At 41.7% G+C, this 17,199-nt stretch overlaps 1 protein-coding gene across 2 annotated transcripts in view; it reads right to left on the bottom strand.

Moving 5' to 3' along the window:
* Positions 1-17,199, bottom strand: part of ptar1 (protein prenyltransferase alpha subunit repeat containing 1) — a 50,116-nt gene that overhangs the window by 21,943 nt on the left and 10,974 nt on the right. For both annotated transcript variants that reach the window (XM_053420097.1, XM_053420098.1), the window contains exons 4-5: positions 16,717-16,821; positions 2,858-3,101 (exon numbers count right to left, since the gene is read on the bottom strand). In XM_053420097.1, the coding sequence (XP_053276072.1) occupies positions 2,858-3,101; positions 16,717-16,821 (349 nt within the window). The remainder of the gene's footprint in view (positions 1-2,857; positions 3,102-16,716; positions 16,822-17,199) is intronic.

Genomic DNA, 17,199 nt, shown 5'->3' with positions numbered 1-17,199 from the left:
CCACCTATTGATTCGCCATGAAACAGGAATTACTTCGTAAATCCCCTCTGCATTATCCAACTGGCTCTGAACTACTGACCTGTGTGTGAATGGGTGATAAACTGTACAGGAAAGCGTTCTGAGTGGTCATCAAGACTAGAAAAGCGCTATATAAATACAAAACATTTAAGATTTGACTTACAACGTTCCGTTATGATAAAGTCATGTTATGCTGCTATAGGCCTAGACTGCTGAGGAATCTGCCATCATGCACTGACCACTTCTCTCTGTTTTTTCCCTCACACCTCTCTACTCAGCTAAAGGTTTCCTCCAGTTAGGAGGGAGTTGCACTTGCTTGTGAACAGTTGGGTTTATCTATGATTTTGTAAGGTTGTAACCTGACAATGTTAAGTGCCTTGAATGCTACTTAAAATAATGAGACTTGTAGTTTGACAGTGAGGACATGCAAAAGACACTGAATTCCCTCAAGTGAATCTATATCTTTAATGGAGAACATGACCGGGGAAGACCAGCAGATTCTGATCATCACTCAACTATTTCGCTAGTTGAGTGAGCCTCTCACAATCATCCAACATTGACTGGGTTTTAAGACTGTATGAAGAGATAGGTGCTTATACAAAGTTTTGTGTTGGAGAGTACATAGCCATGGTAACATATCATGGGTTAAACCTAATACCGAGGGATAAACTCAATAGTGACAGCTGTAAAGAGGGCTAAGGCTGTATTCATAGAGTGTGGGGTTACAGTACGTATATTTTCGGAGTCATTAACAGAGTGTTTTTTTGATTAAAAATATTACTAACAACATGGACATCCAAGGGGCAAAATAACTTTCGTAGCCAATCACAAAAAACGTTTGTGCTTGTATGGTGGCTGAGTGGTCGTCCTCCAACCAGAAGGTCAGCAGTTCAATTCCCAGTCGGCAAGATGCTGTACTCTGAATGTCCCATTATAAAAATATAAAATGGTGGTAATAGTTGTACTGTATGAATGTGTGTGTGTACAGAGTGGCAAACTGTACTGTAAAGCGCTTTGAGTGATCATCAAGACTAGGAAAGCGCTATATTTTAATGATTAACAAAATGCCACGTCAGAGGTGGACTTGTTTGACATTGATTTATAAATGAATATACTCAAACTTAAAATGAGCTATTATACACTCCTGATCAAAATCTTAAGACCAGTTAAAAAATTGCATGAATTTGCATTTTGCACTGTTGAATCTTAGGAAGGTTCTAAGTAGAGTTTCAAAATGCAAAAAGAAGAAATGGGAACAAGAGCCCAAAAGTTGTGAACAGGCAATTTATTGAAAACAACAATTTAACTGAAGTAGGCTGTTCATCAGCTGATCAAAAGTTTAAGACCACAGCTCAAAAAAAAAAAAAAAAAACTCCTAAAACAGAAATTAAAGTGTCAAAAACTGACTCAGTAATGAGTAGCTCGACCATTATTGTTGATCACTTCAAAAACTCGTTTTGGCATGCTTGATGCATGTGTTTCCAAAAGGCTAGTGCGAATGTTGCACCAAGTGGTGAAGATGGCTTCACGAAGGGCATCCACTGTCTGGAACTGAAGTCCATTTTTGTAAACTTCCCTTGCCATCCATCCCCAAATGTTCTCAATTGGATTAAGATCAGGGGAACACGCAGGATGGTCCAAAAGAGTGATGTTATTCTCCTGGAAAAAAGTCTTGGTCAGACGGGCATTGTGAATTGGAGCGTTGTCCTGCTGAAAAACCCAGTCGTTACCACACAGACGAGGGCCCTCAGTCATGAGGGATGCCCGCTGCAACATCTCCACATAGCCAGCTGCTGTTTGACGCCCCTGCACAACCTGGAGCTCCATTGTTCCATTGAAGGAAAAAGTACCCCAGATCATGATGGCGCCCCCTCCACTGTGCCGCGTAGAAAACATCTCAGGTGGCATCCCATTGTCATGCCAGTAACGTTGGAAGCAATCAGGACCATCAAGGTTAGATTTTTTCTCGTCAGAGAATAAAACTTTCTTCCACCTTTGAATGTCCCATGTTTGGTGCTCCCTTGCAAAGTCTAAACGGGCAATTTTGTGGCGTTGAAGGAGACGTGGCCTTTGAAGACGTTTCTTGTTTTTGAAGCCCTTCCTTCGCAGATGCTGTCTGATGGTTATTGGGCTGCAGTCAGCACCAGTAATGGCCTTAATTTGGGACGAGGATCGTCCCGTGTCTTGACTGACAGCCATTCGGATCTTCCGGCTCACCACCGGTGAGATTTTTTTGGGTCTACCACTTGATTTTTTTGTTCCATAACCCTGAGGACCTTTTAAGAAATGCAAAATGACTGTCTTACTGCATCCAACCTCAGCAGCGATGGCACGTTATGAGAGGCCTTGTTTATGCAGTTCAACAATCCTACCACGTTCAAAGACGGTGAGCTTTTTTGCCTTTGCCATCAAGAGATCTTCACAGTGTGATTACTTGACAGGAAATGACATGGAATCAAAATGTTTGCACAGATTTTGGCTTTTAAAGGCTGTGGTCTTAAACGTTTGATCAGCTGATGAACAGCCTATTTGATTTAAGTTGTTGTTTTCAATAATTTGCCTGCTCACAACTTTTGGTCTCTTATTCCCATTTCTTCTTTTTGCATTTTGAAGCTCTACTTAGAACCTTCCTAAGATCCAACAGTGCAAAATGCAAATTCATGCAATTTTTTAACTGGTCTTAAGATTTTGATCAGGAGTGTATTTGTACGCATCCAAATGTGCCTGTTGGTGCATGGCATTGTTACAAAAAATATCTTAAAGGTAGTAATGGGTTCAATTCTAAGTTTGAAGCTTGTTAGGTGAGAGTTTGATGATAAAACACCTATCTCTGTCCTACCTTGACATTCCCCTTGGCCATGTGCTGTAGGACCCATATGCGGTGGGACCAGGCATTGTAGTTGCTGGAATAGTGGCAGGCAGCATCAGAGCACACTTTTATCTCTTGCTGGAGAGTCCTGGACAGATTGTCACTAACTTGCTGGCTCCTCTCACTTTCAGCCTGTGTTGCTTCACCCTGTAGCTGCTTCCTGCTGTGGCCCACAGCAGAGAACTGATGGAGGATCTGCTGCAGCACCCAGCGTCTGTAGGGAGACATCAACTGCTGAGTAACATGTTGTACAGTTAATTAATGGACAAATAAAAAGACTGTTCATTATGGTATAATTTATATATTCCATATTATGAGAAGGTAAGATGAAGCAGAGCAAGTTCCTCGCTTCTCCGTCCCTCTCATTTGTTGTTTATTTAGTTTTTTACCAGAATTAAAAAACAATTATAAATAATTATTACATTTTCATGAATTGAAAAAATACATTTCTTGACTTACAACACCGACATTTTTTTGTTGTTGCAAGGAATGCAGTTGAAAGTATGCAGGTAAGCATTTTTTTTTAGGTGTACATCAGTATTATCAGTTAATTGCATCACGGATAATCAAACATTGTGTGGTTAGGTGCTCTATTCAAGCGCCCAAATGCTAACTATATTCTTCCATAGACAGTGAACGTCCAACCAAATGTGTTTTGGGAGAAAAGGGATTTATTTGGATGATATGATATTGATGTAATGAGCTCCTTGATATATGATGGGGCTTGATTGTGACCCTATAGTGGAGGCTTTCACATGTAAATGACATGTACATGACGAGTGAGCTTTCAATTGCAAATCAGGTTAGTTTGACTCACCGATGTACGTGGGGGGGGTAAACTTTTTCTAAAAGGTACTAACTCCATTTTAAGGCATCTCTGGTATAAATACATCAGGCTTAGTATAATAATAGAATCATAAATGTAGCTTGAATAGATGCCGTGTGCAATTAATTATGCTATAATGAATTACATTGTATATCATAAGCAATGGTCAGTTATTAAAAAAAAAAGATACAGTGCAAACAACACTTATTTGAATGCTCTCCAATGAGGGTTGCTTTACATACGTACATACATACATATGTACCTACATACATACATACGTACATACAAGGGTTGAAGAGCTAGATAGAGCTGTTTCCTTGGTATGAAAACCCACCTCTTCAACCTTGTATGTAAACACTGTCTGTTCCCTGCAGGCTCCAAACTACTACTGGCTTTCCATAGAAATGTCTGTCCATATGGGGATTAGACCAGGAAACTTGGGCAATAACATGTTGGATGCAGAACCTTTTCTCATTACATTAGTAATAATAATAATAATAATACAATAATAATCTTTATCTATACAGTACTTTTCAAAACACATGTTTACAAAGGCAGCATAAAAACAGAAGGTCATAAAACATCAGGTTTAGAAGAAACAGGTAAAATACATTTGTGTATAGTGCCAGCTGTCAATTTGGAAGCACACAGACACACACATACACATCTTTATATATTAAGTACAAGTTAGTTTTGTGTTTTTATACTTTATTATATTCATAATAAATATGTTATTTTCACATGTGTTTTTTCATTTACGTTGCATAAGTGAATTTTGCCAACCTCTACACTGTAAAGAACCATCTTTCCTTCAACTTAGCTAACTATCTATATGATAATTTTGGTTATAGTTATTAATTTAATTGTTAATCAGAGTTCCAAATTTTAGTACTGAGTTAGTACTTTTGTGAGACTTGAGACTTAATCAATAAATTGGCTATCATTACCCTTCCTTTGAAAGGGGGTGCCCCGAGATAACCTTAATCAATTAAAGTTATTATTTAATAGTAATATTTTTAATATTAATATTCAATATTTATTATGAAAACCAAATTTATTGAATGCCGAAAGGCACACCATTTTATGTTATCACGTTAATGCACAATGCAAGGCACAACAAATATCAATGGGCTTGAAGACACTGTGTGATTTGGTTTTAAATAGTTCCGAGAGAGTGATAGGGTAGAACTTGTTAAAAACGGCTTGTTGGTGGTAGTAGAGGACATCATTGTTGGTGGCACTGGGGGTAAAAGAGGCTCTTATGGACTCGACTTTATCAGTAAAATATGATAAAAACAATCAGTATCGCTTTCAGCTGGGGAACATGGAGGCGTTGGGTTGAACACCTGATCCACAGTTTTAAATAAAAAAATTGGATTATGTTGGAAATAAGTTGTGAAAAGTAAATTGTTCTCGCATTCTTAATCATCGTTTTATATTGTCCCAGTAAATCTTTCATGTTATTGTAAAAGACATTAAGATTGGATTTTTCCCAACTTCCTACACTCCCTTTTACAATTTCGGATGTTTTCATCTATCAAGTTACAACTACAGGAATATTAATAGTATCCGACACAGCGCTGGGTGGTGATGGCTTTTTACGTCGCAGAGTGGAGCTAGCGGCAGCGGAGAGAGTCAGTGGCAGAGAGTGCTGTTCAGGAACCGGTGTAGTATCCATGTGTGCCGCAAATCTGGTGAGATTGGCGGTGGAGACAGCATGGAAAATGTTTGCTGTACGGGCACGTGAGGGAAAATGTCATCTCTGTTAAAAAACAAGGCACGCTCCCAGAAAAGATAAAAATTATCAATTGAAATCAAGTTGTTGGAGGGATATGCCGACTTTAGCCATGTATTGAGTCAAAGCAGCCTGCTCAACGCCTTACACCTCAGTGGAGAGAGGGGAGTGGTCCTGAGATAAAAATGGATTTGTTGCAGTCCTTAAGTCAATTAAAAAGACAGTTAAAATCATACTTCATTATTTTAGACTCTTGATGGGCGGTGTCGTTTGTGCCAACGTGGATGATGACGATTCAGGCGTGAGGATGTTCTTACAGAGAAGAGAGGTGATCTGTTGAACTTCGTCCAAAACTGTAGCACCGGGGAAGCAGTAAGTTGCAGCTGTTTTTGTTTAATGTGTCTGACTATGGAATCATCGATGATGAGATATGCAGGAGGAGGGAGCAAAGAGGTCTGAACCGGATACGGGTTAACGGGAAGAGTGGAGAACTGTTTACAGCCAAGCAAGGAAGAGGGGGAATGATGTCGAGAGCGAGGTTATGGTCAGTGTTATTGGTATGTGCCTGTTGGTTTGTAGTGACTAACTTGGTCCCCGGTGACCCTGATTTTGTGAGGAAGCTGCATCACCAGGGGTTAGGCCGGGAGTGGCACCGCTGGAGCAGGAGCTAGACCTGCAGCCAGCAGCTAAACCGTGAGGGCTAGAGAGCATCTACGTTGGCTCTGGAGGCGGGAGAAAACCTGTCGGAGGAGGAACTTGACCTACAGTCAGACGTCCCTGCTGGAGGTAGAGTTGGAAGAGGGAATTCCTGTTGATCCAGGAGGTCGTATTTATTTTCAAGGAGGATTTCCATATGTTTGGTGCTACAAACCCACCTGCTACTCTGCTTACCCCTGCCTACCACGTACTAAACTTCAGTTGGCTCAGCACACTGGCTGAGGCCTTGGGTTTAGCTCCAAATAGTTCTTAAAAAAGCTTAAATCAAAGTGCAATTGACTAAAGTCCCGAATCCAGTCAAGGTTATTATTAAAAAGCACCTAATAATTCAGATGTGTAGGTTCAAAATGTGTCTAAAATTTAATAAAAACAGGCTAAAGTGAAATTCAAGAGAGCTGTTGGCAGGTAGCACATTGCATGAAAAGAGGAATTTGTGTCAAGTTAGTGTCGCTGCAACTTTCTGTTGACACCAAAACCCTGTGCTTCCCATAAAGCCTATCAGTTGTGGCATTGCGTGACAAAGTCCCAAATATTTGTCTCCCAAAATACTGGCAAAGTCAGCACCATATTCACATGTCCATGACATACTAAGGTGTTGACCCTGCCAATATTGCCTCATAATTTGAATTTTTTATTGTCCTATTGTTGTTATTAAACTTTCCTAGTATTTCTTTAAAACGCTCAAATAGAAAGTCATTAAGAAAGAATTAATTTATAGTAAACATATAATATGAAGCATCACATCTGTATATTAAGTCTTCAGTAACTGCAGCGTTTTTGGCATAGGCTTACTAATAATTACACATAAATTATAATTTATTATTATTATTATCAGTATTCTTTTTGTAAGGGAGGGGTCTGTATTATAATGACCCAGGGTGACCAATAGTTTCATCCAATGGAGGATTGAGATAAGTTCTAGCCAGGGGTTTCACTGCTATTCAATTGCTAATTAGATCACACCTTGCTACATACACTTGTTTCTATTATTTGTAGTGTTAGTCTACACCAGGGGTTTCCAAACTACGGTCGGCGGGCCATCTGCGGCCCGTCATCCATTTTAAATTGGCCCGCCTAAAAAAAAAAAGCACTTAAATGACACTTAATTATAGCACATTGTAGTTTTGCTCTATTTTTGTAGAAATTGTACTTTCTTGATTCTTGTTGTTCTGGGTTTGTACCCTTGAATGCACTTATTGTAAGTCGCTTTGGATAAAAGCGTCAGCTAAATGAAATGTAATGTGATGGACTATGGCCCACTGCATTGCAGCTGTCCCTCAGAACGCCCCCACGCCCCCCCCCCCCCCCCCCTCCCCCCACTGTCAACAGCGTGATTGGCCCAGACCTTCGTATTTTTTTCTATATGTGGCCCTCGGGATAAAAAGTTTGGACACCCCTGGTCTACACCATTTCTCAAACATTTAGTCCAGAAGGAGACAGCGTTTCTCACATTAGCTACAGAAGGCAAGGCATTGGCTGACTTAATACCCCCACCTCAGGAGACGATGTCACAGTGCTTGCTATATATTATAACAGATAGCTTGACCTACTAATTGATGAAGATATTTACTACCACAAATTATTATTATAAATAAAAATGGGTTAGGGTTAATTATTTTTTCTGCCCTAGACTCAAGTCCATTATCCAGGTTTTGCACTGACCCACTTTCGGAGAGAAGAAACCTGGTAAGCCCCATCTGGTAAAGAAACAGTCCTTAATACTGTTTTGCACACTATTAAGGACCTGTCACCTCTCCAAATGGAGACAACTCTGGCCCCTCCTGTACAAGATGTCTGTGTTGGTGGACCAGTCCAGTTTGTTGCTGAGGTGAACACAGGCTATTGGTGATCAGGTTTCTGACTGAACTCTCAGTAACGACAGTTTACTAACAGAACTTCCTCAGACCATGCATACACATAAATGATGAAAGGCCTGACTGTCCTGAAAAATGTTAAGAAAACCCCTTTTAACAAAATGCATTCTATATTAAAACTCCATTTACTTATTTTTTATAGATAGACATCATTAATTTAATTAAATAATGGATTTGACAAAATGTATTAAACTATGAAATTGATGCCATTTAATTCTTATCATCTCTATATCTCGGTTTAATCAGAATCAGAATGTATTTATTGCCAAGCAGGTTTACACCAGGAATTTGCTCGGGTTATTGATGCATACAATGAACATAGAAACATAAAAACACAATAAATACAACACACATAAGAAAAGCAATAAAAAAAACCAATATATATTTACTCACTATTTACTTCTTATTTACTCACTTTTTCTAATATTTATACAAAGTAACATTTATTTAGACATAAACTTATCTAAATAAAATATAAACAAGATAAAAGATATAAAAAGTGAAGTAAAAAGTTAAAATGCAAAATGCAAAATGCAAAACAGTGAACAGTGTCAAATTGCAATATGCAATGTAATGCAGTATAATATAATATAATGTGTTAATTAACACATCCTTGAGGTGTGGGGGCGGAATAAAAGTCTGAGTCAGGTGGGGGTCCCGGGCCCTGTTGATAAGGCCAACTGCAGCCGGGAAGAAGCTGGTCTTGTGGCGGCGGTTTTGGTCCTGATGGACCGCAGCCTCCTGCCCGAGGAAAGAACCTCAAAGAGTTTGTGACCCGGGTGGGAAGGATCGGCCACAATCTTGCCTGCACGCATCAGGGTCCTAGAGGCAAACAGGTCCTGTAGAGATGGCAGATTGCAGCCGATCACCTTCTCAGCAGAACGGATGATACGCTGCAACCTCCTTTTGTCGTTTGCGGTGGCAGCAGCGAACCAGATGGTTATGGAGGAGGTGAGGATGGACTCGATGATGCAGGTGTAGAAGTGCACCATCATTGTCTTTGGCAGGTTGAATTTCTTCAGCTGCCGCAGGAAGTACATCCTCTGTTGACCTCTTTTGGTGAGGGAGCTGATGTTCAGCTCCCATTTGAGGTCCTGGGAGATGATGGTGCCCAGGAAGCGGAAAGACTCCGCAGTGACGACTGGGATGTCTCTCAGGGTGATGGGGTGGGTGGGGCTGGGTTCCTTCTGAAGTCCACAACCATCCCCACTGTTTTCAGAGCATTGAGCTCCAGGTTGTTCTGATCACACCAGGTCACCAGATGGTCAATCTCCCACCTGTAGGCGAACTCATCCCCACCAGAGATGAGCCCAGTGAGGATGGTGTCATCCGCGAACTAAAGGAGTTTGACGGACTGGTGACTGGAGGTGCAGCTGTTGGTATACAGGGAGAAGAGAAGAGGGGAAAGAACACAGCCTTGAGTTGAACCGGTGCTAATGGACCTGAATTCAAAGACATGCTTACCCAGCCTCACGCGTTGCCTGTTACTTGGCAGGTCTCCAGTGAGGTGTTAAAGATGTCAGTAAACACCGGAGACTCAAAAAGATCAGCACAGTGCTTCAGGATTGATGAAGAAACAGAGTCTGGCCCGGCTGCTTAGCGGGGGTTCTGTCTCCTGAAGAGTCTGTTGACGTCCCTCTTCAGGATGGAGAGAGTCGTCCCTGTGGTGGGGGGGGGGGGGGGGGGGGGGACGACGACTCTGAGGTGGGAAGTTGTGGAAAGGTGCAGGCCCTTGCTGTGGTAGGGTAGGTGCAGCTGATGGGCTGGAGGGTGGTGTCATGGGGGATGGTTTCAGGCCTGTCCCATTGTCTTTCAAAGAGACAGTAAAAGTCGTTCAAGTCGTTGGCCAGGCGTGAGTCGTTAATTGAGTGGGGGCTCTGGGCTTGCAATTTGTAATCAGCCTTAAGGCCGGCGCATGCTTCTGCGTTTTCACAGGCCCGCAAGCGCAAGAGCCCTTCCGGGCCCCTTACGTGCTTATGTATCTCTTACGTGCGTCACCCAATTTTTCTAACTATACGGCAAAGCTCCGCGAGCCTACGCAGCCCCCAAGGGATGTGATTGGTCTGCTAACTACATCCTTTCCGGAGTCGCATTTCCGGTTTCATGCCACATAATACCAGCAGAGACAACGGAAGATTTAGAAGAACGAATATGGACCAAATAGAAGAGTGCTTGGCAGACATCCGAAAGTATGATCACTTGTATAACCCGTCACTGATTGGCGGATTTGTCCGCCAGAAAAAGGCTACGAGGAGCCGCAGTTGCTATGTAAATAAGCAATCGACGAAGAAGAAAGAAGGCGTCTCTAAGGTCGTCTTCGACAAAAAACATTACTCTTACGTGAAAAGCCGCCGACGCAGTTGCAGAAGCATGCACCGGCCTTTAGCCCTCTCCAGACAGAGGGTTATTAAGACAGAGTCATTGGCTGAGAACTGTTGTTGGAGTTTCTCAGAGTATAGACGTTTAGCTTCTCTCACCTCCTTGCTAAACCTGTATTTCGACTCTATAAACCTGTCTCTGACTCCACTCCTGAACGCCTCTTCCTTCTCCAACCTTAACTTTTTGAGTTTGGCTGTGAACCAGGGTTTGTTATTATTGTAAATCATCCTGGTGCGTGATGGAACACAGCTGTCCTCACAGAAGCTGATATAAGAAGTCACAGCTTCTGTGTACTCATCCAGACTATTAGTAGCAGTCCTGAACACATCCTAATCTGTACAGTCAAAGCACGCCTGAAGATCCTCCACAGCTTCACTGGTCCACTTAAACATATGTCTCAAACTCTAAAGTTAATCAAACAAACACAAATGAAATGTCAGTACTGTACGTGTACTAATAACTTGTGATCAAAAATGGTGTCAATTGTTAAAGTCTAAAGGGAGCGCACATCAGAGGGAATGAGTAGGAAACCGACTCCGACAGAGACTCAGACACAGACCGGACCTTTTACATGCGTCTCATCCTAGCGCAGCGGTGTTATAATTCTTCAGCAGAGTACACATCCACGTCGCGATGCATCTAAGAGAAATTTCCACAGCTCTAGTGCTAAACAATGTGCAGGACACAGCATTCAGTTATTGCAGCCCAGGTAAAGAAAATGTTAAACATCGTCAGTCCGGAGAACACGCTACAGAAAAGTGTGTTATTTGTGTCTTCCACCTTCAATTACTTCTGTTGTAAGATTCATATTTGGGGCCGTCTCTTATTCACATTCATACATCTCCATCACATGTAACTCACACACAGCCATCTGCGGGAATTTGGGGTTCACCGATTGCCTAAGGACACCGAGCACACGGAAAGGGGTGATAGATTTCAAACCACCGACTTACTGATTGATTAACTCAGTGATTCTCAAACTGTGTCGCGCGCCCCACTGGTGGGTCGCAGAGGCATAACAGGTGGGGCGCGCAACAGGGAGGGGGAAATGAGAGGCAGAACTAATGTTTTGGCGTCCGCATCTCTTTAACGGTGGAACTGCAAACAAATCGTTCTTTCGCCGTAGCCAAGGGTCAGCAAGCCGCGGTTCTGCAGCGGCCCTTTCTCATTCGCTCAGAGACACACAGTGAGATCAGAGCTCATTATCGTTGAAAAGAAAGTATGATGAAGCCTGTCTTGCTCTTGGGTTCACATTGAATGAAGGAGGACATGAGGAGAGATCAGTTAGACCAGAGTGTATTATTTTTTCTCTACTTTTGAAAAAAGGGGAAAATGTCACAAAAAGTTGCTTGAAAAAGGTTTCTTATTTGCACATCAGAAATTCCTGAAAGTAATGTGAATTTAATGTTCATGTGTATTTTATGTAAATATACATGTTAGACTTGAACCATTTAGTCATAATTTTGTTGGGGCAGGGGAGCGGGTGGGGCTTGAAAAATATTGTAGCTCCAAAGTGGGGCATGACAGAAAAAGTTTGAGAACCACTGGATTAACTACACAATAACTTGTACAATCAGATTCAATTCAATTTCTGGCACATGAACAGAATCCGACCCTGATGACATTATATGGTTACTTTAATTTGGGGGTGGCAAAATGGCTCAATAATGCTCCTACAATAATATTTAAAAAAATCGGCTTTGGTTTCACTGTTAACATATACAGTAATTGGTTTATGCAGACACTGAACAAAAAGGTAAAGCATTGTTTCCATATAAACAACGTGGTATTATTGAAAAAATTCACCTAAGTAGCCTAAGTTAATAATATCACAAGTTAATAAGACTTGATCAGTACATGAACTTAGTGTTTGTTTGATTCGCTCGAGAGTTTATGAGGTTGCATTTTTAATTTTTTTTTTGCTTTTATATAGCATTAATACTATGCATGGGAGAGTGTGTGGGGTTGTTTGTGTGTGGTAAAAAATGGCTGCTATGGCCACTCTGAAGAAAAAGGCCATATAGGATGGTTATACATGTGTGAGTTGCTGGTGCCAGGTTAAAGAGAGTGGTAAGTTGAATGAAAAGAATGACCTTGAATTTGGGCTGGGCAATTCACAGAAAAAGTATCAATACCAAAATTTCTTAACCTCCAACCAAACTAATTTTGACTTAACACAAGACTTAACGTGACGCACACAGCCAGGACGTCAGGGTTAAAGTGACCTGAGCGATCCGGCTCCATTATGCGACATCATCGATTAATGACTGAATAAATGTGATAGTCAGTTTGTGTGAAGTGCAACGGGGAAGAGGAGACACACATAAACACAGTCCTGCATACAGAGCAAGCCTAGAAAAGCGCTATATAAATAAAGATAATTTACCATTATGTGTGAGTAATTAGACTAGAGCACAGGAGCATAATCGCTAGGGATGAGCGAGTACAGCATTATCTGTATCTGTATCTGTATCTGTTAACCATATCAATTATCTGTATCCGTATCCGTACTCGGAGTGGGCGGGGCCTAACTCGGAAGTGGGTGTGATTTAACCCAGAAGTGGGCCGGGTTGTCTTGAAATGGGCGGGGCTTTAACCAGTATGATATTTTAAGCATGCAATTGATATGGGTTGATCAGAAATTGTTATATTTATTGCTGATTAGAAAACTATTACAGGACAGCATCAGCATTGAGCTTCAGATCAATGATTTTGATCACAATAGCAAACGAACTATTTACAGAACAAGTTTTGTAACAATGAATACAACACATGCTGTTGCAATTATGAAGTGAAATGTAATAACAAGTGTTTTCATACTCAACATAACTTTCTTTTTTAACTTTGAATTTTTTTAAATTTATTTCCACACCAGGTGTGTGTGTGTGTGTGTATGTGTGTGTGTGTGTGTGTGTGTGTGTGTGTGTGTGTGTGTGTGTGTGTGTGTGTGTGTGTGTGTAAGTGAGTAAAGGCCTCAGTATGCTTCTGCGTTTTGACGGACACGGACAGATAGGACCGCCCTCTCCAACGTGGAACGCCCTCTCCGTGCCTCTCCGAGGCTCCTCGGAGAGCTTTTCGTGCCGCGCTCATTTTTCTAACTATACGTCGAAATGACGGACAGCCCACGGATAGTACTTGGCTGTGATTGGTCCGCTAACGCCAGCATTTCGGAATGGAAACTTCCTGTTCCATTCCCTACATCACAATAAACCAAAATCACAACTACGACTCTATGATTATTGTGACAAGTGTGTCCGGCTGACGGTGGCTGGTTAGAGCACTTACAGCATGTGTGTACGGTCACATACGGTTATAACGAACTTTGATAACGGGGCTAGCGGGCTAGCCACCATGCTAACTGCGGTGGGAACAGCGCAAAAACCCGCTGACTTTAATCCCACGGCTCATGACACTGTTTCTCAAACACCGTCAGGTTAGAAGCAAACACTTGGTAGTAGTTAGTATCGGGTGTCCGTGCTGACTGTGTGTGGAAGCTGGGGGGGGGGGGGGGGAGCTAGCTGCCTCCGTGTAGCTTCAAGCTGTTGCAGCTGTTGAATTAGCAACGCAGTTTGGAAACAAGACCGGGGAACCGCTGCGCTAAGACACGATAACAAAAGCATTTTGACCCGCTGGGTGTCACTTTATTCAGCAAAAACTGTCGCGTCATCAACATCATTTTTCTGTTACCATCGTTCACTGTGTTTGAGGAGCCGGGAGGACGTAAATAAAACAGCGTGGACTTCTTCTATATACCTCATGAGGTAGGCTTGTCTAAGCTCGCCATCTACTGTTCTGGCGGTGAATTGTTTTCACAATAAAAAGGCTCGTAGAACTATAATTCAAAAAGGGTCCGTCCGATCCGTCCGTCCGTCATTCCGAAACGGACTCGGAGAAGCATACTGAGGCCTTAAGAGAGAGACAGAGAGAGAGAGGGGGAGTGTGTGTGTGTGTGTGTAGCTTAATTTGTAATATTTTTTATACCACTACTACCTAGAACTTGTCAGACACTCAGTGCGTGAAGTAAAATAAAACTGGTTAGAGCCAACTGACGGTTTAAAAAAAGTTTAAACCGTTAAAGTAAAAAAAAAAAAACTGTTTCAAAAAAAAAAAAAAAAAAATCTCCGACAGGCAGAGACGCAACGCGAGTCGCTTTCTACCAGCACCACGTCTGAACGAACCCACGTTTAACAGAACTCTACTGGTTAATAAGTAAGTACAAACTGAAATAAAAACAAACTTCAAGCTGAAGAAACCCTAAACGTTAACGGAAAAGACCCGCGAACCTGAGTGACTGAGAGACAGAGAGCTGTTCTTTGAGTGAGTGAGCAGAGCGGTGTGTGAAGGGGAGGAGCGCTGTGACGCTGTGTGAGGATTTTCATTCAGTCCGAGCACAGATATTGACTCGTATTACTCGTATAATACTCGTGCTCGGCAAAAGTGCTTTATCCGTACCGGATACTCGTTTCAGCCGAGTATCCGGCTCATCTCTAATAATCGCCTTTTGACCAGCAGTGTTGCCGCAGTTACTTTGAAAAAGTAACTTAGTTACTTTACAGAAGACTAGATTTTAAAAGTAACTAAGTTAGATTACAAGTTACTTTATTAGTAACATTCAGCAGCTGCCGACAACATGTCCGCAGCCTCAACATAAAAATGACAACCGGTTTTGCCAACACTCACTTTATTAGAAACCGCCGAAGGGGACCCCCCCGCGCGAAAGGAGGGTTCCCCCAGCGGGTGCCGTAGCTGAGGTGATCTGCGAGAAGGGCCCGACACGCGTCCAGAGTCGCCGCCGCCGACCGCCGTACCCGGTCCCCTCCACCCGTCCCCGCCTTCCACATCGCCGACGGACACCGCCCAGCGGCCCAATAGAAAAGAGAAAGGCCCCCCACACCAGCGACACCGAGAGGCGCCACCGGACGAGGACCCCCCCCAAAAAAAACGTTGCGTGCCGGCGGCGTGGAGAGGAGGGCGACGGGGTGACTGCTTCCCCAGCCGCGGCACGTTTCCCAGCGGTTTAACCACAAATACCAAAATAGTAACGCACAGTGACTTGGACAAGTAACTTCAATCTGATTACTGGTTTGGAAATAGTAACGAGTTAGATTACTCGTCAGAAAACTATGTTATGAAAACTAGTCAGATTAGAGTAACGCATTACTAAGTAATGTGTTACCGGCATCACTGTTGACCAGTGCTAAGTAATGAGTGATGTTTATATTCATACTTATCTTCACTGGTAAAAAAAAAAAATTGTAATTGTGAATCAATTTCACCTGCTTTGGTGGGAAATTTTTTTTACAACATGTGCAATGGAGTGCGAAAAGCAGGACAACCCCCCAAAAACGGAATGGTTTTGCATGTACAGTGGGGCAAAAAAGTATTTAGTCAGCCACCAATTGTGAAAGTTCTCCCACTTAAAAAGATGAGAGAGGCCTGTAATTTTCATCATAGGTATACCTCAACTATGAGACAAAATGAGAAAAAATAATCCAGAAAATCACATGATTTTTAAAGAATTTATTTGCCAATTATGGTGGAAAATAATTATTTGGTCAATAACAAAAGTTCATCTCAATGTTATATACCCTTTGTTGGCAATGACAGAGGTCAAACGTTTTCTTTAAGTCTTCACAAGCTTTTCACACACTGTTGCTGGTATTTTGGCCCATTCTTCCATGCAGATCTCCTCTAGAGCAGTGATGTTTTGGGGCTGTCGCTGGGCAACACAGACTTTCAACTCCCTCCACAGATTTTCTATGGGGTTAAGATCTGGAGACTGGCTAGGCCACTCCAGGACCTTGAAATGCTTCTTACGAAGCCACTCCTTCGTTGCCCGGGCGGTGTGTTTGGGATCATTGTCATGCTGAAAGACCCATTTTCTTGAGTAGTCTATATCAATCACTTTACTTGTATTACTTGTAGTATTACTTCTATTTTATCAAAGATCTTCATTTTATACTTCTTTCTCTTTTTTTTATATTTCATTTTATAGTTGTTTGCTTTTTCTATTTTTTTTTTTGGCTTTCTTATTATTTACAAAAAGCACAATTTGAATGGATGATGCTTTAATAAGTTCATTGTGGTTGTATCATTACAATTAAGTATAATTAAATATAGTAATAATAATAATAATAATAATAATAATAATAATAATAATATAACCCTGAGTGACACCAAAACAGCAATGATCATTAAGTACTTGCAGAACCACACAGCCACCCCAAACTATTTTTTTTTACTAATAAATGCATTTAAAGCTACTAACGGAAGAGCGTGCTCAGCAACTACGTCTTACCGGTGTATCCACGTCTCTGGGCTCTTGGGGAATTTGGTGAGGGCAAGCTTGCCCAGATAGAGGTCCTTTTCTGGGTAAAGAACTCCGCACTGCAGCAGCTCCTTTCTGGAATCACAATCAGCTATACATTAGGCTGCTTGCTTACCAACACATAACAAGCATTTCACAGTGCAGACGGGTGTGTTTGTGGGCGCAAGTTTCATATACTGGTTTTAAAGGGATTGCTGAACTGGGGCCTAATTAAAAAAACAGTGCGTAGGATTCAGACTAAGTGTACATTTGCACAATACTTAAAAGAACAAAATTATATAACCACTCCTTTACATATGCGATTAATACATTGAGTTTGGAAGAGAGGACAGTGCATGAAATAGGATGAATTCATACATTATTATGTATACCACTATATATTATGTATGATGTACGATACCTTTCGATGCTAAAATAACAAAACACAGATGATGCCCATTTTCTTTAAGCACC

The sequence above is a fragment of the Pleuronectes platessa genome, chromosome 4 (assembly GCF_947347685.1).
Source record: "Pleuronectes platessa chromosome 4, fPlePla1.1, whole genome shotgun sequence".
In the NCBI taxonomy this organism is placed as follows: domain Eukaryota; kingdom Metazoa; phylum Chordata; class Actinopteri; order Pleuronectiformes; family Pleuronectidae; genus Pleuronectes; species Pleuronectes platessa.
Note: the sequence above shows the minus strand (reverse complement) of the source record. Positions and strands in the feature narration are given on the sequence as shown.